Below are 24,866 nucleotides of genomic sequence, written 5' to 3'. Positions count from 1 at the left end.
GTACTTCATGGCCCAGCCCATCAGCAACCTGTGTGGCCATGGCTTATGAAGTGGACAGAAGATGCCTGCTAGATTGCAGGGCAGGAATAGCAAGGGCTCAGCCAACGTATCCATCATATTCCCCAGCTCCTTTTTACTTCCCAGATGGGATGGTTAGTAGAATTTTACATTGGTGATGGATTTTCATTCTGTTTTTCCTGTTGCTCTTTGGCTTCAATGTAAAAGGGAGCCCCCAAGTTTGCTTTCAACATCATAGCCTCCAGAGTGGTTCTTGATTAATGCTATCAATAAACCAACTGATTTGAGCATAAAAATTTTGTGGAAATTTCTTTAATACTCATTTACTCACCTGTGCAACAGGCACCACCCTCTTTATGCTTATAGAGTACACATTTTGCAAAGGATCTTCCACATGGATTGTCTTGTTTGAGCCTGTCAGATCAACTGTATGTACCATTGCTATTTTACAGTTGAGGAAACCCAGGTCTGGAATAGTGAACTGACTTCCCCAAGGTTGTAAATAATAAAGTCTAGTTTTGAATCTAGGTTTGTGACCTTTAGCAGTTGTACTTTCCTTAAAGAAGAAAACGCTAGGTAAATTAGGGATCCTGAGAGACTTGGCCTTTTAAAGATCTATTTTCTCAGCTGTTTTTGGAAAACAACAAACTGTGTATTGATACATCTTTGCACCTCATTAGTAAATGTTAAGTGTGATTCTTTTATGGATTTATTGCCTGAGTTCAACATAAGAAAATTCTTTTTTTAAAATACCAGAAATAATCAAGATATATGTATGGGCATATGTATATAAATTTTTGCAAGTGATTTTTTTCTTAAGTGCCTAGTGGCGGATAAGTGGAACAGAATTTTTCTTTAAACACCTCTGTTATTTTTCCAGGGTTGAACTTCATAGAATGAAAATAACCCGGCCACTGCCTGAAGTGGGTAAATATACTATGATCTTCCACAAGAGAGACCAAGGCAATGAGGTGAATATAGAACGGTAAGTCCTGGAGTCACGTGCCTGACAGGCTACCTGTTTAGTCTCTTCAGTCCATAGTCGTATGCCAGATTTGATCAGATAAACCAGTTTATTTTGTTCAGAGCTTTTTCTTAAGGTAATTTTTCAAACAGACCCCAAAGCAAAGGGAATAGTCTATTGAATTCTCACATAGACATACCCCATATCCAGTTTCAATAGTTATCAATTCATAGCCTCTCTTTTTTTCTCTCACTTTCTTCTCCTCACCCACTGGATTGTTTAGAAGCAAATCAGATATCACAGCATTTCATGTGTAAATAATTCAATATGTATCCTTAAAATAAAAGAAGTACTAAAAAAACAAATTGCAGTACCATTATCATGTGCGTGCATGCTCAGTTGTGTCCGACTCTTTGCAACCCCTGGAGAAGGCAATAGTACCCCACTCTAGTACTCTTGCCTGGAATATCCCGTGGACAGAGGAGCCTGGTAGGCTGCAGTCCATGGGGTTGCTAAGAGTCGGACACAACTGAGCTACTTCACTTTCACTTTTCACTTTCATGCATTGGAGGAGGAAATGGCAACCCACTCCAGTGTCCTTGCCTGGAGAATCCCAGGGACGGGGGAGCCTGATGGGCTGCCGTCTACGGGTTCGCACAGAGTTGGACATGACTGCAGTGACTTAGCAGCAGCAGCAGCTTTGCAACCCCATGGACTGCAGCCCGCCAGGCTCCTTTGTCTTTGGGATTTTCCTGGCAAGAATACTGGACTGGGTTGCCATTTCCTACTCCAAGAGATCTTCCCGACCCAGGGATTGAACCTATGTCTCCTGCTATGGTAGGCAGATTCTTTACCACTGTGCCACCTAGGAAGCCACCTTTATCATACCTAAAATAAAATTAGCAGTATTTCTTTACTGTTATCAGATGTCCAATTAATGTTCAGAATTTCCCTGATTATCTCATAAATGCTTAAAAATTTTTTTAAACAGTTGGTTTATTCAGGTGAGGATTCTAGACAAGTTCGGCACATTACATTTGAATGATCTCTCTGAAATTACTTTTAATTTGTAGGTTCCCCCTTCCTTTTTTTCCCCATTGTAAGTTATTTGAACAAGCCAGGTCATTTGTCTGATGGAATTTTCACATCATGGGATAAAGGGAAAAAATTGGCATTGGTTTATCATTTCAAAATGATGAGTGTATGCTACCTACATCCTTCCAAATGTAGTTGATATTCTTTTTGATACTCGGATTGTCTTTGGCAAACGTTATCTTTTCCTAGCTGTTCCTGAATCCTTTGACATAGCTCTAGTTGTTTTGAAAGCTTCTTTCCCTTTGCTCTGGTGTGATGAGCTGTTTTAGGTTCATCTTGTATTTCTGCCCCAGGAATTAACTCTTGCACCAAGGAATCCTGGCGGAGAAACCAGTTCTTTTGGGTGCTATGACTGAGGATTCATAGATTCTCTGAAGCTTATCCAAGGGCCTGTCAGCAGTGGATGACATGTATCATTGTACATCCTTCTGTCCTGTAGACCAGGGGCTCACCACTTGCAGGACTGTCCTCATCATTGGTTCTTAAAGTCTTCCATGGGGTCTTCCATGGGAACACATGGCTGTCATTGGTGTCTGTTACCTTAATGAGAAAATATAACTTCTTTTACAGTAGGAAGCCCAGCAGGTGCAATAATTTAGTAAGATGCCTTTGCCAAACTTTATGGCAAGGCAAAAAGCAATGGAAATAGATGTTAAATTCTTATCATTCATGTTTGTTCTTTTTGTCTTTAGGATGAATCTCTTACATCAGGTGTCACGTGTCTGGAGAACAGATGGGTTGAGCAGCTGTGATTATAAATTACTCTCTGTGAATTACAATCCTTTATATGTCAACATCACAGTGGATTTCTGGTCTGATCCATGACCCTGGCTCTTCTGGTGACATTTGGAGGGACTGAATATTTGATTGCAGTAATCTAGAGACTTCCCCTAGTAGCACACGTTAAGAACTTGTTGTGGCCAATCTCTGAGCTGATTTTCCCTCTTTGGTATTTTCTTAGCAGAATTCCTGGTGATGTGGAATGTAAAACAATTGTAGAAGACAGCTTTCTTAGTTGTTTTGATCGTGAAGGTTAACTATGGTACTGTAGATAACTTGAAGGAATACGTATGAAAGGACCACTCAAAAGATACCATGAAGACTACTTGAGAACTCTGATTGGAGACGATTTATTTCTGTTTGAAGTGATACATATTTTCTGGAATGAAAAAGGCCGTGGGAGATAAGATGCTGAGTGTCCCAGAGAATCAGAATTCTTCTCGTCCCAGGGGGAAAGGGTTGAAGATAAGTTTCTCTTACTCATTTACCCTGTGTGGTTGTCTGTGAAGAGGTGGGTCCCATGTGAGAGGAAGGCTGAAGAGGAGGAGAGAAAGGTGAAGAATCAAGATACCATGAACTTGGGGCTGAAGAGGTGGCAGAAGGACCACGTCAGGCAGAGGGCAGGGAGCAGCTGTGGCTGTGGCCCTGTATCAGGTGTCCCCTGCCCAGGTACCCCTTCCAGCCCCAGTTCAGCAGAGGACACATTTTATCTACTAGTTTTTAGGGCATTTTTGTAAAATCATTTTGTATGTGTAGGGTATGATGTAGCAGTTTACAAATTGCATATTAACTAATAATACATTGGAAATACCTCTGTAGTAAAATATGAAGAAGCTTTGGTTGTTCATTCTTGTTTTTTTTTTAACTGTTCTTTTGTTACCAAACCAAACTTGGGTGTGCTTTCCCACATGCAGTACAGCCAGTCTCCTGAAAGCAGTCTGTGGTGAAGCACTTATTGTGGGCACCAAGCAAGGAATCCAGGCAGCTAGTGCTTAAGAGGTTCAAGCACTTAAAAAAAAATTATTTATTCATTTTAATTGGAGGCTGATTACTTTACAATATTGTAGTGGTTTTTGCCATACACTGACATGAATCAGCCATGGGTGTACATGTGTCCCCCATCCTGAACCCCCTTCCTTCTCCCTCCCCATCCCATCCCTCAGGGTCGTCCCAGTGCACCAGCCCTGAGCACCCTGTCTCATGCATCAAACCTGGACTGGTGATCTGTTTCACATATGGTGATATATATGTTTCAGTACTATTCTCTCAAATCATCCCACCCTCGCCTTCTCCCACAGAGTCCAAAAATCTGTTCTTTACATCTGTGTCTCTTTTACTGTCTCGTGTATAGGGTCATTGTTACCATCTTTCTAAATTCCATATATATACATTAATATACTGTATTGGTGTTTTTCTTTCTGACTTACATCACTCTGTGTAATAGGCTCCAGTTTCATCCACCTCATTAGAACTGATTCAAATGCATTCTTTTTAATAGCTGAGTAATATTCCAGTGTGTATATATACCACAGCTTTCTTATCCATTCGTCAGTCGATGGACATCTAGTCTGCTTCCATGTCTTGGTTGTTGTAAACAATGCTGCAGTGAACATTGTGGTACATGTGTCTCTTTCACTTCTGGTTTCCTTGGTGTGTATGCCCAGCAGTGGAATTGCTAGGTTGTATGGCAGTTCTGTTTGCAGTTTTTTAAGGAATCTTAAAAAACTGTTCACATTGTTCTCCATAGTGGCTGTACTAGTTTGCATTCCCACCAACAGTGTAAGAGAGTTCCCTTTTCTCCATACCCTCAACAGCATTTATTGTTTGTAGACTTTTTGATACCTGCCATGCTGACCAGCGTGAGATGGTACCTCATTGTGGTTTTGATTTGCATTTCTCTGATAATGAGTGATGTTGAGCATCTTTTCATGTGTTTGTTAGCCATCTGTATGTCTTCTTTGGAGAAATGTCTGTTTAGTTCTTTGGCCCGTTGTTTGATTGGGTCGTTTATTTTTCTGGAATTGAGCTGCATGAGCTGCTTGTATATTTTTGAGATTAATTCTTTGTCAGTTTCATCATTTGCTATTATTTTCTCCCATTCTGAAGGCTGTCTTTTCACCTTGCTCAAACACTTTTAGGGAAAAGTTTTTAAAGACAGGATGAGAGAGAGGGGTTGCAGTGTGTGATCAGCTTATGGACATCCTTCTGATTGGTTGTTGGTAAGGTAATCAGGAGTCAGCATCAACAAGCTTCTGGTTCCAACACATCCAACACATCTGGTGTCTAGGTGTTTGTGGGCAGCATAGAGTTAACTTCTTCTACCTGGTGAGCTTCAGTATCTGCAAAACAGCTCAAAGGACATGGCTCAGAATATTATCTATATAGTGCTTGAGAAGGAACTAAAACTCCTTGACTTCTTTTAATAGCTAAACTCTTATAATTTTATCTTTTTTTTTCTCCCATTCTGTCTGTAGTTCTTCACTTCTCTGATTAAATTTTCTCTTTGGAACTTAGGGGAGACTTAGGAGGCTATAATTTCTGTACACATAAGAGGCAGGTGGAGGATATGGAGGTGGGTTTCCTCCAGGAAGGCTGCATAGGGTCCTCCTTGGTTCCAGTTTGAGCCTTCAGATGTGTTCATGTCGGTAATCCTACTGCTTAAAAACAAACAGGCGAGGCTCAGTCCTCTCCCTCCCTCCGTCTTCATCCTCTGTCACTCTGAGCTGTTACGTGCACGTTCTTGTGAACCAGCTCCAGGCCTGTGCAGGGGCCTCTGCATCTCGGTTCCTGGGCTGTGTCGTGTTTTTGTCTTCATCCTCCTGGGTTTGCTTGTGATCAGTGATGTGCACAGAAGGGCTGCCTCAGGGGCACCCCTGGTTGGTGAGAGGATGGGAAGGGCTAAAGCCAGAGCCCACGGCTCCTGAGGCTTTGATTTTGGAAGGAAGTTGGGGCCGTGGCACTGATTTGGTACTGCTGAGCCTCCTGGGAGCGGGGTCGTGGTGTGGGAGGAACATCTAAGGAAGGTAATTGGAGATGGATGCTGGCTCAGAACACAAATAAGAATATTTTCTTCTCCTAGGACAATGGGCACAAATAGTGCAGATGTTGGTGTTCTTGAGCACGTATTATGCACCTGTGCCTGAGGGTTTCTCAATCCATCATCAGATTATGACACTTAGTTGTTAAACTTCTACATGAGTGTGCGCCAGCCAGTTAGTGTAAATAATATTCTTCCCAAGTAAGGAGAAGGAGGCAGTAGGAGGACGGGGGGCTTCCGATGAAGACAGCAGTCACCACCCAGGTGGGCTTCCCTGGTAGCTCAGTGGTAAAGCATCCACCTGCCAATGAGGGAGATGCAAATTCAATCCCTGGCTTAGGAGGATACCCTGGAAGAGGAAATGGCAACCCACTCCAGTATTCTTGCCTGGGAAAATCCCATCAGCAGAGGAGCCTGGCAGGCTACAGTTCATGGGGTTGCAAAAAGTTGGACACAATTTAGCAACTAAACAACAAACAACACCACCCAAGTTGGGAAGGAGAATTTGAAAGGAAAGTGCATTCTGTGGACATGACAAGTTTAGCCCGGGCTGGCCTGGTTTAGCTTTAACCCAATAGGGGAAAGCAAAAGCTGTGTTTTTTCTTTATTTAGAAAAGAAATATTGTAATAATGGTTTTATTCCCCCCACACTCTCTTGTCTCTTCTGAAGAATCTTCCTCTAGCATTCCATCCTGATTTTTAAAAACTGAAGTATAGTTGATTTACAATATTGTGTTAGTTTCAGGTGCACAGTAGTTCTTTTATTTTGCAGATTATATTCATTATGGGTTATTACAAGATACAGGAATCTTGTGCGATACAGTAAATCTTTGTTGCTTATCTGTTTTATTTATAGTAGTTTGTTAATGATCCTGATTTTCTCGATTATAATCTTGAGCACGCTGAACCTTTGTAATTGCCAGCAGCCTATGTCAGGGCCCTCCAGTTTGGAGGCTGTGGGTCTCTGGTCATGGTTGGGGAAGGTAGAGGAAGAGAATGGTGTATGCAAGGAATTTGAAGACCCCGACTGAGAACAATCTCTCATTCACTGGAAACAAAATACAATAGGTACTATGAGGAAACTCCCTATGTATTTTCAGCTATTAACAAGGCATCTGCATTTTTTTAAAGGTTGGAAACCATGCCTATTGATGTTCTTCAGGTAGTTCTTTCAACTAAGATAACATGCAAGTCATTTGAAGGACTCGCTATGAAAGTTGTTGAGGTGGAAGATAGTTTTTTAAGACCTTTCTTTTCCCACCCTGCCTCTGTACCTGCACCGGGGGCTGAAGCTCATGACCCTGGAGGCGTGTGGCTGCCCGCTTGCTCTGTTGGGAAGTTTGGCCTCAGAGGAACCCAGCTTTCCCAGTTGTCTGCCCTTTGTTGTCATTTGTCACAAAGATGCCAAGCTTTTTGAGTTTTGTAGATAAAACTACTATACTTGCTGGGGATTATATGGGTGCAGTCTGTTTGGACACCACAAATACTTAACATGAAGAATGTACTGCTATAAAAGTTTTTATTGATTTTTTCTCACTTATACTACCACTCCTTTTTATAGTGCTTTATGGTTTATAACATTTTTACACAAACTTTATTGATGCTCTTGAGTCAAGAGAAGTAGGGTAGAAGAGGATGTGGAGGTCCCTTGGTACAATATTGTCTCCATCTGGGCCTCTCTTATTCTTTTTTTTTTTTTCCCCCCTCTGGCCATGCCGCATGGCTTGTGAGATCTTTGTTCTCTGACCAGGGATTGAATCCAGGCCCCAGCAGTGAAAGCACTAGGTCCTAACCACTGAAAATTCAGGGAATTCTCTGGACTTCTCTCATTCTTTAAGGAAGGTTTCTTATCTCTACATCCTTGGCCTAGCTCCTAGAGAAGTTTGGTTTCTTCTGGACTCGAAAGTATATTCCATTCTCATCTAGTCTCTAAACTTTTTTCCCTGATTCCCTCCCTCATTTTTCTGCCCTTTTCCCCCTCACTTCCATTCAAGCCCCAAGGGGGCTTACTTTTTCCTGGGGCCCCAACTGCTCTGTGAATGGACTCTTGGGAGAGAGGAAAGACATTTTCCGCTAGACTAACAACGTCCACTTTCCTCAAGTCCTATGTGTATATAGTGTCTCTCAAAAGCCATTAAGATGTCTCACAAAATGGAGCATATTCAGAAACACTTGATAAGTTCTTCACTCATCACATTCCAAAAATTTTTTTCAAGATACTATTCCTTAGTGTCTTAAATGTTTAGGCTATTGCCACCTTCATTAGCTTCAAATACAGTTTGAAGGCCATCTTAAACCTGCTGAGAGAGCCAGACCAGTCTCTCACAAAGGAGGGGGCCTATTGGCCCCCAGGAAGTACACTTTACAGGTAAGCCTCCATTATTCCACTGACAGCTGCTGAAGTAAAAAAACTCAAATAAGATTGAATCTTATGTACGTATGTGGGGAGTGTGATATGTGTGTGTGTGTGTGTGTGTGTGTGTGAGATTTGGGGCCTTGGGCCGAGAGGTTGGTGAAGGTTGGGACGCAATAATTGAATGCTGGCTCTTTGTTTCAATTTTCCTCAGTTTTTAAATTTTAACTTTCCAATAATCTTATAGGTAAATATGTAGTACTGTAAAGAAAATGCAGATTCAAGTAACTTCCCAAAGTTGGCAAGAGGAAGAGATAAGATTTGAACCCAGGTTTCTTGACTCCACTGTCTAGTCCCCCCCCACCCCCGCCCCAGAACACTCAGGAGATTATGAGATTTCTCTGTGAAGCAGAAAGGGCAGAGATCTTTGTGTTAATGAGACTCTGGAATAATAATACACAATAATACAAGACTCTGGAAATAATATACAAAACTTGAGATGAACCCATTAAAATGCCTTATCTTGATGTCCTAGTACATTCTTTCACTATTGAGCAGAGTTTTGCTGAAAAACTCTTACTCACAGCTATTGTTTGAGGGCCAGTGAATTTAGACCAGTATGTTTGGTCATTAAGCTTATCGCAGTGAATTGAAGTAACATGATATTAGTTGGCATGTGGGATTATGGGCCAGAGATCTTCAGACCAGATTTATGGTATAACTTCCTGTTGGTATTTCTTACAGGCTGTTAGCTGTTCAAACACATACTTCTCGCTGAATCCTCCCAGTCCCCCGTGAGACCTGTCTTTCTGAAGCAGGTTTTAAGAGGCTGACTTGCCAGAGTCATGAAGTGCTGGGGTTGGGTGTCAGGTTTTTGACTCCAAGGCTCGTGTTCTTCACCACTTCATGGTAACAAAACAACAAATACACAGAGAGAGGAAATAAGGATAGGCAGAGTTATTTGGAGACTGTCTATCTAAAGAAGCCCAGGGACACATCTGCAGATAAGTAAGTGGGATGCTGACTCATTGCAAAAGCTCTCGAGAACACACCATGGGGAACCTCGAGGTGTCTCAGGAAAAGGGAGTCAGACCCAGTCTTATCAGAGCATTTGGGTTTGGGGTGGGTCATTTGAGGAGGGTTTAAGCCAGCCGGACGTGCTCTGTAGTGGACGCTCTCAGAAAGCAGGGGCAGTTCTATGATTGTGTATCAACACATTTTACCCACAGGGAAGGACTAGTGGAAGAATAGGGCTGTAATTACAAACACGTAGCAGTCACTTACTTTAGCCAAAAAAGGGTGTGTTTGGCATTTTGTGAGTGGCACAGTGACCTTATCTTTGTGCTTGGACAGAATTATGAAGTGGCCTTGATTTGTCTCATTTCATGGGAGATTATCTGAAGCTGATATTCTGTGAATTGTTTAGGTCTAGCAGAAGAATAGCAGGGTGTGGTAGTGAGTGCCAGGCTGGCTTCTGGAAGTCAGGGACTGTCTTTTTTGAGAGAGCCTCAGGGTGGATACCACTAGAAAGTAGGACATGGCAGCAACCTTCTGTCTAACCCCAGAAGTTTGCAATTTATCTTATTTAAAGAAGGTGTTTGCATCTGTTTTTGGAATTGTTTGGGGTCTCCGGGGAGGGTGGTTTGGGAAGGGGTCTGGTAGTTATACATTTCTCAGCAATGTGCCTTTTTCCAAGATGCTTTGGCTCTACTCAGTAGATGTGGCCATTTGAGCTTTGTCACATGTGAAAGCAAACTCAGTAGCTCACAACTAGTCTCCTCTGTGTTTCTTCTTTCTTTTAAAATTTTTATAATTTTTAATTTTTTGGCCACATTTGTAGCATGTAGGATCTTAGTTCCCTCAGCCAGGGATCAAACCTGGGCCCCCTGCAGTGAAAGAGTGAGTCCTAACCACCAGGCTGCCAGGGAATTCCCTCTGTGTTTCTTCTTTGATTGAGTCTCACATACAGGAGGTGATAAGGATCTGAGTGAGGTGGAGCAGAGAAGAGAAACTAGGCACAGGAGAGAGGAGACTGTTCATTCTATAGAAATGAGAAAGCAGCTCAGCTTCCAATTCCTCAACCACAGCCTGCCTTGTCGGTCAGTCTGGTGGGGGTAGGAATTGGAGTGAGGTTAAGAGGAGGTTAAGAGGAGATTCAACTTTCAAACCCATATGACTGTTGCTATTTCTTTTTTCCTTTATGGGTAGCCAGAAACTACCTGGTCTGCTGCGTAGATTAGGAGCAGTCCCTGCTTATTCCAGCTGATGTGGGAAAAACTTACAGTGCTAAAAAAAAAAATGAGCTTCCTAATGTTCAGGGCTAACAGCCTGCTAGAAGCCTGAGTAACAGTCTGGGGAGGAGACAGCCAACCAAGGAGCGTGATGACCCGTCCAGTATTGCAATTGGGTAAGACCTACCCCAAGGTCAGCCTGACACATTTTCAGTGTCAGGCTGGTGGTAATTGTTCTTCACCCACCCGATAAGCAGGCCTGTTGAAGCAGGAGGTTTCTCGAGATGGTTTTGTCTGCGTGTGTCTCCAGCCAGCAATCCAGAGCCCAGCTCTCCTGCTGTCATCCCTCTCCCTGGACTGGTGGGGTGGGTGGGGGCCTTAATGAGGCTGGGTCTAAGTCCCCCCTGAACAGTGTGGCTTGGGTCTTGCTGTGAGCCCCACTTCCATCCCAGAAGGAAGAGGGGTAGGGCTTGGCTTCCAGGGCAGGTGGAGAGGGTGGACGCAGGAACTGGGTAGAGGAGCTGCTCTGAGGTTAAACTACAGAACCCGGTAGCAGGAAGTGCGGAGTCCTGAATGGCTGGACTCTCTGCGGGGAAGCCCTCAGGCCCGGGTCTGTCTCAGCTGAAAGATGTGTCCTACCCAACTGCCAGGGGCTGAACACATTGATTACCTGGGGTCAGGGTCTTACGTGGTAGGAGGCTATCTGGAGAGGGGTTGGTGGGTAGTGACCAACTGAAGCCCATTCTTTTTCTAGTTACTTCTTGATAGAGAAGGCGGGGGGTAAAATTTAACCAGCAGTCAGTGGGCCATCTTCCTCCACAATAGCTCTTTCCAGCTCACATTCCTGCACTGGATTCTACCAGTGAAGATCCATTTCAGTTATTCAGGAAAAAATCTACAGAGAAGATTAAGAGAGTATAGACTAGCTGTCACTCACACTTTAGTATGAATTAGTTTACAAAAACGCTTTCCCTTAACCCAGCTGAGATCAAGTCACAAGGAGAATGGAATTTTGTAGGGAAAGAGCTCTGAAGCCTTCGAGATGGAAGGCAGGAGTGGGTCCGAGACAGGATTTGCTCAGGCTTGAGGGCACTGGGAAATCCAGTTAGCGGCAAAAGAAAAAGACACCGGAACACATGAGAGAGGACGGAAAGGGAGGTGGGAGAGGCGTTTCAAAGCTTTGCCCAGAAAGCTTCTTTCTCTTCCTTTCTTCAAAAAGACCACAGAGAAACTTCTCAGCCATGTGCAGGTGTCATTTATCTTACACCAAGCTCTATCCTAGAGAGGCAGGTGAGGCCAGGGAGGGGCAAGCTGGTGGTGTGTCATAACAGGAACCTTTGACCCCTGTCCGGGGAATAGGGTCCTCCTCCAGCTTTACCACCCAGGTGCGGGCCAAGGTGCCATCCCCGCCTGCTTTGTCCCTCCCTGCCTGGGTCTCAGTCTGATGCACAAGAAAGTCGAGGCCTGGGACCCGGCTATTTCATGGGAGTACCTGAAATGCCAGGTACATTTTCTTCATGGTGGGTGCGGCTGAGCAGTTGGAGTCAGAGATGCAGGGGGAAAGGATTTGAGGAGCAGCAGCCCCATTCCCACTTCTGGGTGAAGTGTAGCGGGAGCAAAACATTAACAGAAACTTGGAAGTTCCAACCATTTAAATGTACAGTCAGATTACCCAGTATCCACCGGAAGCCACACCTTACTGCATCTCCTAAACTTTAATTCCCATGAGCCTCCTAAGCTCTTCTGTTGGAAAACCCATTTTGCTAGACTCATACATGACCGATTATGACAGTGCTAAAAAGAAAAGGAAGTGAACATATTTAAAACCCTCTTTATTTATATAAAGACAAATGTTGTTACAAGAAATTCCTTCAGGATCACAAAAGGAAACATATCAGAAGAAAGGTATTTTGCAGTGCACAAATCACCCTAAACCACCTAAATAACAGCTGGCTTGCTTCTTCCCTGTTGGAAAGCAGTTTTAGGTTGAAGGTGGTAAATATGTAACAGGTCTCTCCTTTGTCCCAAAACTTCACATACTTTTAATTAGTGGGAGAATTGAGGTTACCAGCATGAATCACTCTGCAGTGTCTGAGAGGAAATTTCAACCACTGTTTGCTCAAGATCAGGCCTTGTCTTGGATAATAAAGGGTTCCCAAGCTAGCTTTAAGAGAATCACTTGAGTCTGTAGGTGGGAGCTACCATAGAACAAAGGCAAAATTTCTCCTTAGTTAAGCAATCTTCTCCTTAGTTCTCTCACTGGGACAATACTGACACAGTGAAAGCCTTTGAAGGGTACTTTTAGAAAGCAGTGAGAAATACAGGCAGATTTGCCATCCCAATACAGGCTTGGCTTGCAGTATAACACAGGTTCCTAGAAATGTCTTTATGCCCCCACATTAAAAATAAACAAAGATGGGAATAGTTATTATCTACTATCCTAAATCCTCCCTTTCCTACAGTCTATAATAGTGTTGCAGACTCCTAGATCAGGGTGAAAACACATGTGCTGAAAATTTCAGGAGTCTGAGAGCCTAAAGGAACTCCCTATCAACTGACTTGGCAATTTGAGGAAGAATGCCTAAGTTCCCGGGCAGCACAAAGGTAGAACATTAGGAGAGAGCATTTCCAGCACCAAATCCAAAGTCACTGTGGGGAGTGGTATGGTGGGTACACTTCATTCTTAATAGTCAATTCTGCTCCAGTAGAACATGGTACCCAGGAGAACCCAGAACTAGAATACAAGAAAAATAAAAATAAATAAGGAATTGTTCTAGAAACATTGTAGTTGGGGGGAAAATTATGTTAGGTTCATTCAAGCTTAGGTGACACTGGATTTTTAAGAATAATCTTGCCTTAAGCATCACAGGGGCAGAGGTGACTGAGTCCATCCTGTTACGTGCATTGCAGGTGGATTCTTTAACGACTGAGCCACCATGGAAGCTTATCCTGTCACACAATGAACCAGTATTTTCCCAAATGAATGGGTAAAAGATTTGTGCAAATTGCAAGACACATCAATGTAATGTACTTTAATGTAACAGAGCCCTAAAAGTTCTCTGATGAAGTTTCAGATTCCATATTGCAACTAACCTTTAAGAAACTACTACTACTTGACCAGTTTTATGTAGTGCCAAAGAAGAATATTCAGTTATTTTCAGATAAGATTACCAAAATATTCCTCTTTTTTTTTCAATTACATGTCAGTGTGTAGGATGGATCTCCTTCAAATCTTTCAATGTAAGCAACATATTATAACAGATTAAATGAAGATGAAATATGGGAAGCCAACTGTCTTCAGTAAAAGCCAGACATTGAAGAGACTTTCAAAAATGTAAAAAAATGAATGCTACTTTTCTCGCTTTCTTTTTGTTTGAGAAAATAGTCTTTTTTTCCCACAGAAATATATTGTTCATAGTAACATGTAATAGTTTGTTATTGTTATTTTAAATGAATTAACACATATTTTTTAAAATTCTGTGTTAATTTGTAACAGGGTTAGTTGGTTAATTTCCCCCATAAATAAAAATCTTTTTGGAGTCCTCAGTAATTTTTGAGAAAGTGAAACTGCGTTCTGAAACCAAAAGTTTGAGACTGCTTTCTGAATGCAATGGGTCTTAATCCTGACAACAAATTAGAATCATCTGGAAAATTAAAAAAAAAAACAAAAACGAAAGACCTGGGTCTTGCCCCTAAATCAACTGAAATCTGAATCTCAGAGGTTGGGGCTCAGGTATGTTCCCCTCCGGCTCCTCCATGAGGTTTTAATGTGCAGTTAGGACTGAGACCCACTGTTATACCCTCCTAGCTGCATGTGGATCAAATAAAGTGGGCAGAAGGACCAGGGGAGACTGGTGAAGGCAGCCCTTTGTAAGGAGGGAGGCAGGTGAGAGTTGGGCAGGAGGCATCTAGAGAAATGACAGCCTTTGATATCTACTTGTAATGAATTTATAAGATCTAGAGAGATGGAGAAGACACAAGTGTACCCGTCAGCAGAGAAGAACCTGGTTGGTAGGGGAGGTTCAAGCCTACCTCCCCACGGAAATCCACTGTCCTTCTCCTGGTGCCAGCACCCTGCTGACAAGCTCCCAGGTCTGAGCTTTTGTTTCTAGACAGTCTAGTATGGTTGAGTTAACCAGGGACAGTCTCGAGGTCTCTCCTCATCGCTATCCTCTCAGAAATAAAACATGCGATGGGAAATACTCACAGTCCAACAGAGAATGGCAAATCCAAACCACGCAACACCCCAGGCATGTCGGTTCATTGGTCCAGAGATCAGCTCATAGCAGCCCTGGAGAGGAGTGGACGATTCCACATCCGCATGAAAGGGACCAGAAAAAAGAGGTAAAAGATGGTGGGAAGGTGATTTGAATCAACGCCAGCCCAAAGTCCAGTTTAACATGACCAGGCTATTTCTATATCCCCGTGGACAGCCAGGTATTAACTATGCTGTACTGAAGAAATAGGAATAATCCTGATGAACAACTATTCTATATCATATTTATTTCTGTTTCTTTTCATTCGATCTAACTAACAAAGGTGCTGCTATTTTAGCAAAACATTTTCATATTGAATATGTGGCAATGTAAAGTATTCTTAATAAAATTTGAGGTTTTTTCCTCTCCCCAAAGATTTTATTGGTGATTTTTTGAAGGCAGAGTCACTTTTTGATTTGTTTTTCAATAAAAGTGCTTCTAGTTAATGAGAATTAGGTTTTATTTTTTAATCATTAGAGGAACTCCTATACAGTACTTTCTGAATTCTCATTTGACATTGTACTTAACATATCTTTACAGGATTCTAGAAGAGCCGCCGTGTGTTTGCAAAAGAGTGATTCATTTTTTACTCATTGAGTCATTCATTCATTCATGTGTACCATAATCTGGTTGGTTTTATACATAGCGCATTCTGTCCTAGTCTCTATGCAAAGTGTTGGAGTAATACACACGCATAGGGCTAGACCTGCCATCTGAGTGGCCCCTGCTAAAGCCCTTGAAATCACAGGAATGCCTAGGAAATGCAGTGACCAGATTGGTTTTATGAACCACTGAGATCCAGAGAGAAATATCTCTGAAAGGCCGACCTTGAAGTTTATGCCCTGACCAGTGTCTACCGTTGGTCACTTGAAGCTCTGTCCTTTCTGACCCCGCCCCAGTCTCTTGTTCATCCACTCCCATGCCCTGGCTTTGCTATATATGCCTTGATTTCTCTTCATTTACCCTACTCCATCTACCTGACCCCTCCATTCACCCTGATGCTCAGATGAGTCTTGGAATTATCCTTGTTTTTCTCTTAAGCACATCTGTTTGGATTTAAAATACACTTCAAATCCAAACATGTATTACTTCTTACTACCACCTTGGTCCACCATGGCCTCACTCTAGGGTTCCCACAGTCTCCTCTTCGCTGGTTTCCCTGAGACCCAAGTCCACCCTTGGTACCCTACTAGTTTTCATACAGTGCAAGAGGGGTCCTAGTAAAACATGTCAGATCACTTCGCCTTCCTGCTCAGAACCCTCTGAAGGTTTCCCACCACCTTAAGATGAAATTCTAAGTCTTCACGATGGCCGATGAGGTGCTGTAGGAAACGGCCCTGCCTCTGTCTGTGGCCCCAGCCACTGCTAGCAGAGGCTGTCTTACTGCAAAGCTTGGGCTCAGGGCTCCTTAGTTGCAAGACCATTTCAAAGCCCTGTACCTAATTTTGTATTCATAGTATGCAAAAACATTTAAATTGTTTTTCCAAAGGAGAATACCTCTCCACAAATCTGAAAAGCTTTGGGCCCTAAGAAATCTACCTTCTTCACTCCTACTGTTCTTTACTTGTTCTGGCCTTGCCAAATGGATTGCCTTGAGAGCCCCCACCTTAGGGCCTTTTCACTTGCTACTTCCTTTGTTCAGAACTCTCTTCAATTTTCTTTAATTGAGGGTCTCCTTTCCTCACTTAATTCAGAACTCTGTGCAAGTATCTTAATAAAGCCTTTCCTGACAACCAGAGAAAAATAACCATCTCCCCATCATCTTCTATATCTTTATCCTGCTTTATTTCTGCTCATAGCACTTAACCACTACCTGGAATTGATTGTGTATTGGTTTGGTAGCTTGTTTGTGGTCTGTCTCCTATACTACAGTGCAAGCTCTATGAGGGCATGGACTTTATCTTGCTCCTTATTGAGTCTCTAGAACCTAGAACAAGTGCCTGGTGCAAAGTGGGCACCTGGTTAGGATGAATGGAACATGATAGAAAATAATAATTACAATGATGTTATTTGTGACCCACTTGATGGTTCACAAACACTCTTCTATCCATCTATCACTTGGTCCCCCTGACAATCCTGGGAGGTGGTCATTTGTCCAGTAATATGTTTAAAAACCCACTTATGCCAGGTGCCAGGCTCCAGGCTGGGCATTCAACTGTGGCAAGGTAGAAATGAGTCTTGCCCTCATGAAGCTTACAGACAAAATTCCAGGTTTTCACCCTTTCTCATTTAGTACCTTTCATGATGCCTTTTTCTCATTGTAGCGGTGCTTACCTTCATCTTCCTTAGTTCCATCATAATGTTCTTGAGGTGTAGTGAATCAGAATTTGCACATAGAATTTTGGGGCCAGATGAACCATGATGTAAGAATGTATATATTTGCATCTGACATGCTGTGTGACATTTTGGTGGGTTTCTATTATTACTACCCTTTTGATAATGCCCCTTATTTTGTTAACCTTTCTTCATGAATTGTAGATCTCACAAAGCTGTTGGATAGCCTCAAAACTGGGTTGTTCAGTTTTAAGTGAAAATAAAAGATACATTTTTCATCTTCATCAAGAATTTCATTGAACAATGTATTTATTAAGTGAATGAACTTTCTGGCCAGGCCAATACAATGTGGATGAGAAAAAGTCATTCACCTCTTCATTTGACCGTCTAGAAAACATTTATTGATACCTGTTTTGTGCCAGGCATTATGCTAAGTACTGAGATACAGAATTGAATGATGCATGGCCCTCAAGGAGACTAATGGACAAAACAGGCTTGCAAGCAAATACTTGTTTTTCAAGATATCAGCTGTAATAATAGAAGTAAAGTAGTTATGACCAACCTAGACAGCATATTTAAAAGCAGAGACATTACTTTGTCAACAAAGGTCCATCTAGTCAAGGCTATGGTTTTTCCAGTGGTCATGTATGGATGTGAGAGTTGGATTATAACGAAAGCTGAGCACCGAAGAATTGATGCTTTTGAACTGTGGTGTTGGAGAAGACTCTTGAGAGTCCCTTGGACTGAAAGGAGATCCAACCAGTCCATCCTAAAGGAGATCAGTCCTGGGTGTTCATTGGAAGGGCTGATGTTGAAGCTGAAACTCCAATACTTTGGCCACCTGATGCGAAGAGCTGACTCATCTGAAAAGACCCTGATGCTGGGAAAGATTCAAGGTGGGAGAAGAGGGGGATGACAGAGGATAGGATGGTTGGATGGCATCACCGACTCAATGGACATGGGTTTGGGTTGACTCTGGGAGTTGGTGATGGACAGGGAGGCCTGGTGTGCTGCGGTTCATGGGGTCGCAAAGAGTCAGACATGAATGAGCGACTGAACTGAACTGAACTGATATGAGGTACTGGGGTGACATACTTTGGTTTGTGGAAAGAGAGTGCTATAGGAGAATTAGCAGGACCCGTCACTTGGAGAGAGTGGTGGTGTGTGGGAATCTGGGAGATCAGAGGAGGGAGAATCAGGAGGAAAATGTAGATAAGAGAGTTAGTCAGGGGTGAGTGAGGGGGATTGAGAAAGTAGGAGCACAGGGAGTCAGACAGAGAGGAATTTCAGAATGCAGGTGCGAGAGCATGATTGAGTGACGTGAATTTATAGTTGTGGTGTAGCTAGTCGGTGGAGGAGGTAGTAAGGCCAAGGACTGTTAGGGAGGGCGAGACAAAAGTGTCAAAAGGAGTGTAGAGTTCCCTCATTACTAGAATATTCTATGTGTAAGGGAAAATGGTGTGGCTATGAAATAAATCAATTTTTTGATGGCAAACATGCTTTTTGGTCTCTTTCAAAGACATGATCAATGTGTATGGAATTATAGTTCAATCAAGATACATCTGCATGGGCTAGTTCTAAGGTTGAAATGTTAAAAGCATTTTATCATTCTTCAAAGTGATCATTATATTGCATATTGTGATTATAGGCAATACATTAATTTTTTTTAGCAGTCTGAATATAATTAAAATGATACCAAAACAATGTTGCTGAAAGGCTAAGTGAGAGTTTCTTTGAACAACTCTACAACATAATCTGTATCATTCCCATGTCCTTTTCTGGGATAATGCAACCAATCGTAGTCCAGGTGCCCTTCAAGAGGGGGAGGTGGGTTGGTGAGGAGGGGAGGCATGATGACCAGCGGTGCTTTGTCCTTCATTCTGAAAGTACATATTGTATTATTTCTTCTGAGACTGAAGTGTCTGGCATTTCTCAATTACTTAAAGTACTGGCACACAAGTAGCTTTGCTCAAAGTGGTAACTGGCACAGAAGTGTAAGCATTTTAGAGGCTGACTTCAAGTGTATGAGGATTCTCTTCACGGCTTTTTGGGATGATCACCAAGTTCCTTCTTGGCTTAGAGTCTGGGCTCTGCAGCCAGCCTGCTAGCGTTTGAGTCCTGACTCTTCTACCTACCAGTCGCATGACTTGGGCAAGGCACTTATTAGTATCTCTATATCTTAGTTCCTCTTCTGTAAAATAGGGATCAAAGTGGCACCACCTACTGAGCCTTAAATGAATTAATATCTGTATGGCACTTGGAACAGTGTCTGGCATTTGATAAGTACTCAGTAAATGTTAGTTTTCAGGATCATCATATCATTCTCATCAGGCTGGAAACACTTTTTCAAAAACCAATTGTATGTAAACCACCTTTTACCCAAATCACTAATCGAATGTTTCGGAAAGACTATCCTAGCTTACCACCGAATAAGGAAGGGGATGCATCATTACTGCATCTACCCTCAGCAATCGCCATTGCTTTGGAACTGGCAAATGTTCCTTTTGTATGTCATCTCTTTCAATTTACATTTTGCAAAAATAGAGCAAATCTTTGGTGTAAATATTTTTTCAAAATACTAATTCTATACATTGTACAAATAGTTTTCATTTAAATAAATTGGATTTTGCTATTGCAGTTCTCATGTTCTGTTCATTTCATTAAAATGTAAATTTTCCTAGATCAGCCCTGGATTAGCATTTACATTTTATTAACAGAGAAGGAAATAGTTAACATGAGGTTTAGGAAAAAAGATGCAGAATTCCTTAATGAGAGACTATTACCTACAGTTGACTAGTATTTTCTTCATGAAGAACAGATAAACCTTCTGGCAGGTCTTGGGTGGGACAAGGACTCACCCGATTGTGGTAGTATCCGGGTACTCCTAGTTTGCAGGCGTCCAGGTTGAGAGGTTCTTTGAGGTTGTTCATAACACAGCACTGACGAGGCCAGGGGTAGTCGGCATCGCTGTTCTCAGTCCGGAAGGCGGAGGTGTATTTCTGCCAGTCTGATGGGCCATTTACACCGCAGCAATTGTCCTGTCAGCACACGAGATACAAAATTCTCTTCCATGATCCTTGACAAAATCACCAATGTAGCAACTGAGATTTCATGGAGAAAGAAGAGATGGAAAGTGTACCCTATTTACTGTTTACTAAAAATCTGCAAATGAAAGCTGATGGTATTTTTAAGGTATTACATTTTAGAGTTTGCAAAATACGTTTATATTTACTACTTTACTAGCCATTAATGAGCTCTGTAGCCTTTGACAAGTTAAACTTTCCAAGCCTCATTTTCCCTAACTGCAAAACTGGGACAGATGGAGCACCTAACTCATAAGCTTGTGAAGATTAAATCAGCTAATACCTTTAATGTGTTTACACAGTCCCTGGCCCCTAGTAAACCTTTAATAAGTGTTAATCATTTTTAGTATCTTGATACATAAGGTGAGAAAGTTATAATTATTCTCATGTTACATATGAGCAAACTGAGAATCAGAAAATTAAAATTTTTGTGGTGAAGAAATTATGAGAAATTCTTCTTGTTTTACTTTTCTATTTTTTAAAAACTTTTTCTGGAGCAATTATGTATTATTTTTACCGTGGGTGAAAATAAACTAGAAAAAAACAACCAAACCTAGGGGCACATGGTTATGCCTCTACATAGGAAGGAAAGATCACTTAATACATAGCTCATGTCACTCTGGATAGAATTGAGGATAGAGGATAAAACACATTTCATATCACCTTCCTTCCTTTTTATAAAATCTGCAAAAATGTTTCAAGGGAAGGAATTAAAACTATGCCATCTCTCAACTTTTAGGACAAATATATTCAGCAAACTTGGTGAGAAAGCAGCTACCTTAAAAGCATATACACATGTAACTCCACGGCTGATTCACATCAACGTCTGGCAAAAACCGCTACAATATTTAAAGTAATTAGCCTCCAACTAATATAAATGAATGAAAAAATAAATAAATTTGGATTTGAAAAAAAAAAAGAACTATCTCCAAATCACACTATTTAATATTAAGGCTAATTATCAGTTATTTGAAATGTTTAAATTATTGATGAAACTTTAATAGCAATAGTTGTTTGGGGTATATTATAGGTATAATTTCAATCTTAATATATTGTATTTTTTATCTTAGTAGAGGCAAATATAGGTTTATAGGATGAGCAGTTTATGGTTTCACATAGGAGAGATGTTTGACAACCTAAAATTCAGAGGGATTCACAGTGGAATCCATTAGGGGTATAAAATGCAAAGTCTGGTTAACTACTTAGGTAAATCAATAAGTCTGAAAATTATCAATGATGTTTCTATTTGTTAAAGAAATCTTAAAATTAAAAGACTTCTCAACAGAAAAAAAAAAAAAGCGTATCCTGTTTTGGCACTGAATTATGGAAAATATCTCACCAAAGATATTCTGTAATTTGACTTGAGAATTTTGAGGAGAAATGGTTAAATTTGAACCAGACTTGTTTCAGACTAGACTTTAAAAAGTTGGTAAGTGGATCTTTCAAATGTGTGACCATTCACATTTTCATTTAAAAAGCTTAGTTCTAAAAAAAAAAAAAAAAAAGCTTAGTTCTTTGCTAATTGAGTGGGGGAAGAAAATACTTGACCTCTAGTCAGAATAGTGGTAGGAAATGAGAAAGTGACCAAGACACTGGAGGTCGTAATGGGCTAAAAAACTATAGAACAGTAATATTAGACTAAATGAAGGAAATTTTAGAAGATAGAGTGTGAAGAGAGTTCAAAGAAGGGGTGAAGGCTATATATAAGGAGTTTGCTGATGATGGACTGGGCAACATTGGTAGTTGGTTGGGAAGGGGGACAGGGCTGTACAGAGTTGGGTCAGATAAGGGTGTATGTAGGAGGTAAATATGTACATTCTTATAGCCATGTGGGTATGATAATGGGTATTCTGTAAGACTTGTACTTTTGATGGTATTTGAGGTAACTTTGGATATAAGATTATGATTGCCAGTTAGAAAAAACTGGGTGATCGAGTCTAGAATAGGACTAGCCCACAGGTGTGAAAAGGTGTGTAAGCAACATAGATAATTTCCACTTGGGTTCACTATGGGGCGGAGGCAACACTTTCTTAATAAGTGATACCTGAGTTCTAAGAAGCGGAACATATGAGTAATCTACATTTCTTTTACTCCTATAAATGGAAGCGAATCAACGTCATGGTTAAAAATAAAATATAGATCTAGGGGTCCACTGAGTCATATGTCCCTGCCAGTAAATGAGAGGAAACAGATGACCTTGCTATGTCAAGGTTCTCCTTATTTTTAATTTTCCTTTACTCGGGGGCATCAGATCTTGGTTGCGGCACATGGAGTCTTTGTTGTGTCATGTGGGATCTTTGGTTTCAGGGCACGGACTCTCTAGTTGTGGCAAACGGTCTCAGTAGTTGCTGCATGCAGGCTCAATTCTTTTGTGGCATGTGGAATCTCAGCTGCCCGACCAGGGATTGGACCTGTGTCCTCCACAATGCAAAGTGAAAGTTGCTCAGTTGTGTCCGACTCTTTGTGACTCCATGGAATTCTCCAGACCAGAATACTGGAGTGGGTTGCCATGCCCTCCTCCAGGGGGTCTTCCCAACCCAGGGATCAAAGCCAGGTCTCCTGCACTGCAGGCAGATTCTTTACCATCTGAGCCACCAGGGAAGCCCACACATTGCAAGGTGGAGTCTTAACCACTGGAATGCCAGGGAAGTCTCTCAAGTCTTTTTTGAAGGAAGCCCCTTTGGAGGTTGTGGTCCCCATACTTTGACTTCACTCCTAACCACCCATACACCCTTGGATACTGGTTTAGGTACAAAATGGAATCTCCCCAGCAGGTATTACCTGGAGCATGAGTCTGTCCCAGGTCTTGGTGACTCCATTGTTTTTCCATTGGTCATCATTGTTTGGAGGACTGTTGTTTTGGTATCTCTCCAGCATCTGCTTCAGGAAGAGGTTGGGTGTGAACTATGGTGTGAGGAGGCAACACAAGAGGAAGAGTTAGCATATTAATCCTCAAGGAGGCAAAGTGATGCTTAGCCTGTGGCTGGGGGCGCTGAACATTATCTCCTAAATAAAACTGAGCTCAGAGGCTGGGGTGGAGGTCGGGATTGGGTGTGAGGTTGTTCCGGGTGGCAGAAGTGCCTGTGTGGGGAGAAGACTCCCATCTCCAAACACATCCCAGTGAAACCCAGGTGGACAGGCATTGGAGGGTGACCTAAGCCAGGGAACTGAGAAAGGAAAGAAAGCAGGATGCTGAATTAGGAAGATGTCTTAGATCCAGTGGGTTACTGATCATCCTGGTGGAAGGCCCGTGGCTGTGGCAGAGTGGTGAAGGGCATGGCAGTGCAAGCTTGGGCCCTGGACATGGCCTGGCCTCAAGATTCCTCTCTTTTGTTTACCAGCTGTGTAACCTTGGACAAATTACTTTTTAAGTCTCATTTTATTTTTATCTATAAAACGACAATAGTGTTAATACCTATTTCAGAGGGTTATCGTGAGGAGAAAAATTATATATTTGTTATTAATGTGCATATTACAATGCCTGGTGCAGGGTAAGGGCTTAATGCATGTCAGTTATTGTATTGTTATCATGGTAATGATGATTCATACAGTCTTTTCAGCTCCTCTTTTGGAGGCTGTACTCACAAAGTCTCGTTGTGTTGCCGCTGTGATACAAGATGCCACTTCAAAAGCATATACAATAAACATCAGGATGAAATACTGGAAAGGAAACAAATGGAATTAAGAAATTATGTCTACCTCCAAAGAGTTTTTAAAAACAAATAATTATTATGTTTTCTGTAGCACATTTGCCTAAATATAATTATGTAATCATTTACACAATTATTCAACAAACCCTCACTGATCAGTGATTGGAGCCAGATTAGGTGCTAGGTTCTAATCAGCTCAAGTCCCTTCTTTCCCCAGAGAATATAAGACTGTTGAACACAGAGCTTTCTCAGTTCAGCACCTTGCATTTCCACTTAAACTGGGGAAAAACATACAAGATAATGAACTGGTGTTTCTGTGTGTTCATTCAATGGCTGACAAGACAGTCTTAGTGTATCAGACACTAGGTAGAGCCTCCTAACTTCCCTCTCTTTGGGGAACATCTTTATGGTTTACTGAAGATTTAGGATTATGGGGTCACAAAAAGCTGAATAGGGCCATGTTTAATATCCATCCTGCCTCCTGACAATGTCCAGTTTTATCAGAAAGGAACAGGTTCTACCTAGTGTCTGATACACTCACTGATGTATCTTCTCTGATAGCACCTTCTCTCACCTACTCCCACCCTAGTTGCATCAAGTCAGTTGAGTAAAACAGCCTATTGTGTGTTTTGTTGTGTGTGTGTGTGTGTGTGTGTGTGTGGTAGGGTGTGTGTATGCTCATGATGCCTCCACAGTGCACTGCCCCTGTTTGTGGCTGGAGAATACCTGAAGGACAAATAACTTCTGAATGTGGACCAGGGACTACTTTGCCATCCTTAGCCTTGCACAGTCTTACTGTCCTCAGGTTCTTCTGGGAGGGGCGCAGAGAAAACCGTTCTTCCTACCTGGGCAGGGGCGATGGGTTCTCAGAGCTGGACCTCTGCCGCCCTAACCATTCCGCCCAGGAAAAGGCTTTGGCTACTGTTCACTCCCAGTTAACAGCCGGAGCCCCTTCAGAGGCGTCATGACAGTGTCCCCCACTGTAATAGCTGTTTCCTTGCTATTTGTCGAGAGCTTTGCTTGCTCCCCTTAAAAAGGCTCAGAACCCCCTTAGAGATGCTCCAGAAAGGAGACACAGGGTGCGGGTGTTTCTCCTCCAGTCCCATGGAGGGTGCATGGCTCAGT

The 24,866-nt window shown here is 42.0% G+C and overlaps 2 protein-coding genes across 6 annotated transcripts in view; one reads left to right on the top strand and one right to left on the bottom strand.

The window, feature by feature from the left end:
* B4GALT4 (beta-1,4-galactosyltransferase 4) overlaps positions 1–17,658 on the top strand; it is a 41,542-nt gene extending 23,884 nt beyond the window's left edge. For 2 of the 4 annotated variants that reach the window (XM_043474972.1, XM_043474974.1), the window contains 2 exons: positions 899–1,003; positions 2,770–3,692. In XM_043474972.1, coding sequence (XP_043330907.1) covers positions 899–1,003; positions 2,770–2,902 — 238 coding nt within the window. In that variant the 3' untranslated portion in view covers positions 2,903–3,692. Of the gene's footprint in view, positions 1–898; positions 1,004–2,769; positions 3,693–13,388; positions 13,417–13,685 lie in introns of those variants that run through there. The other 2 variants (XM_043474976.1, XM_043474975.1) reach the window with 2 other exon arrangements.
* The window catches only part of UPK1B (uroplakin 1B), a 30,226-nt gene continuing 17,653 nt past the window's right edge, over positions 12,294–24,866 (bottom strand). For both annotated transcript variants that reach the window (XM_043474978.1, XM_043474977.1), the window contains exons 4-8: positions 23,677–23,751; positions 22,873–22,995; positions 19,867–20,046; positions 14,686–14,769; positions 12,294–13,212 (exon numbers count right to left, since the gene is read on the bottom strand). In XM_043474978.1, the coding sequence (XP_043330913.1) occupies positions 13,162–13,212; positions 14,686–14,769; positions 19,867–20,046; positions 22,873–22,995; positions 23,677–23,751 (513 nt within the window). In that variant the 3' untranslated portion in view covers positions 12,294–13,161. The remainder of the gene's footprint in view (positions 13,213–14,685; positions 14,770–19,866; positions 20,047–22,872; positions 22,996–23,676; positions 23,752–24,866) is intronic.

This window comes from Cervus canadensis, chromosome 7 (genome assembly GCF_019320065.1).
Source record: "Cervus canadensis isolate Bull #8, Minnesota chromosome 7, ASM1932006v1, whole genome shotgun sequence".
NCBI lineage: Eukaryota > Metazoa > Chordata > Mammalia > Artiodactyla > Cervidae > Cervus > Cervus canadensis.
Note: the sequence above shows the minus strand (reverse complement) of the source record. Positions and strands in the feature narration are given on the sequence as shown.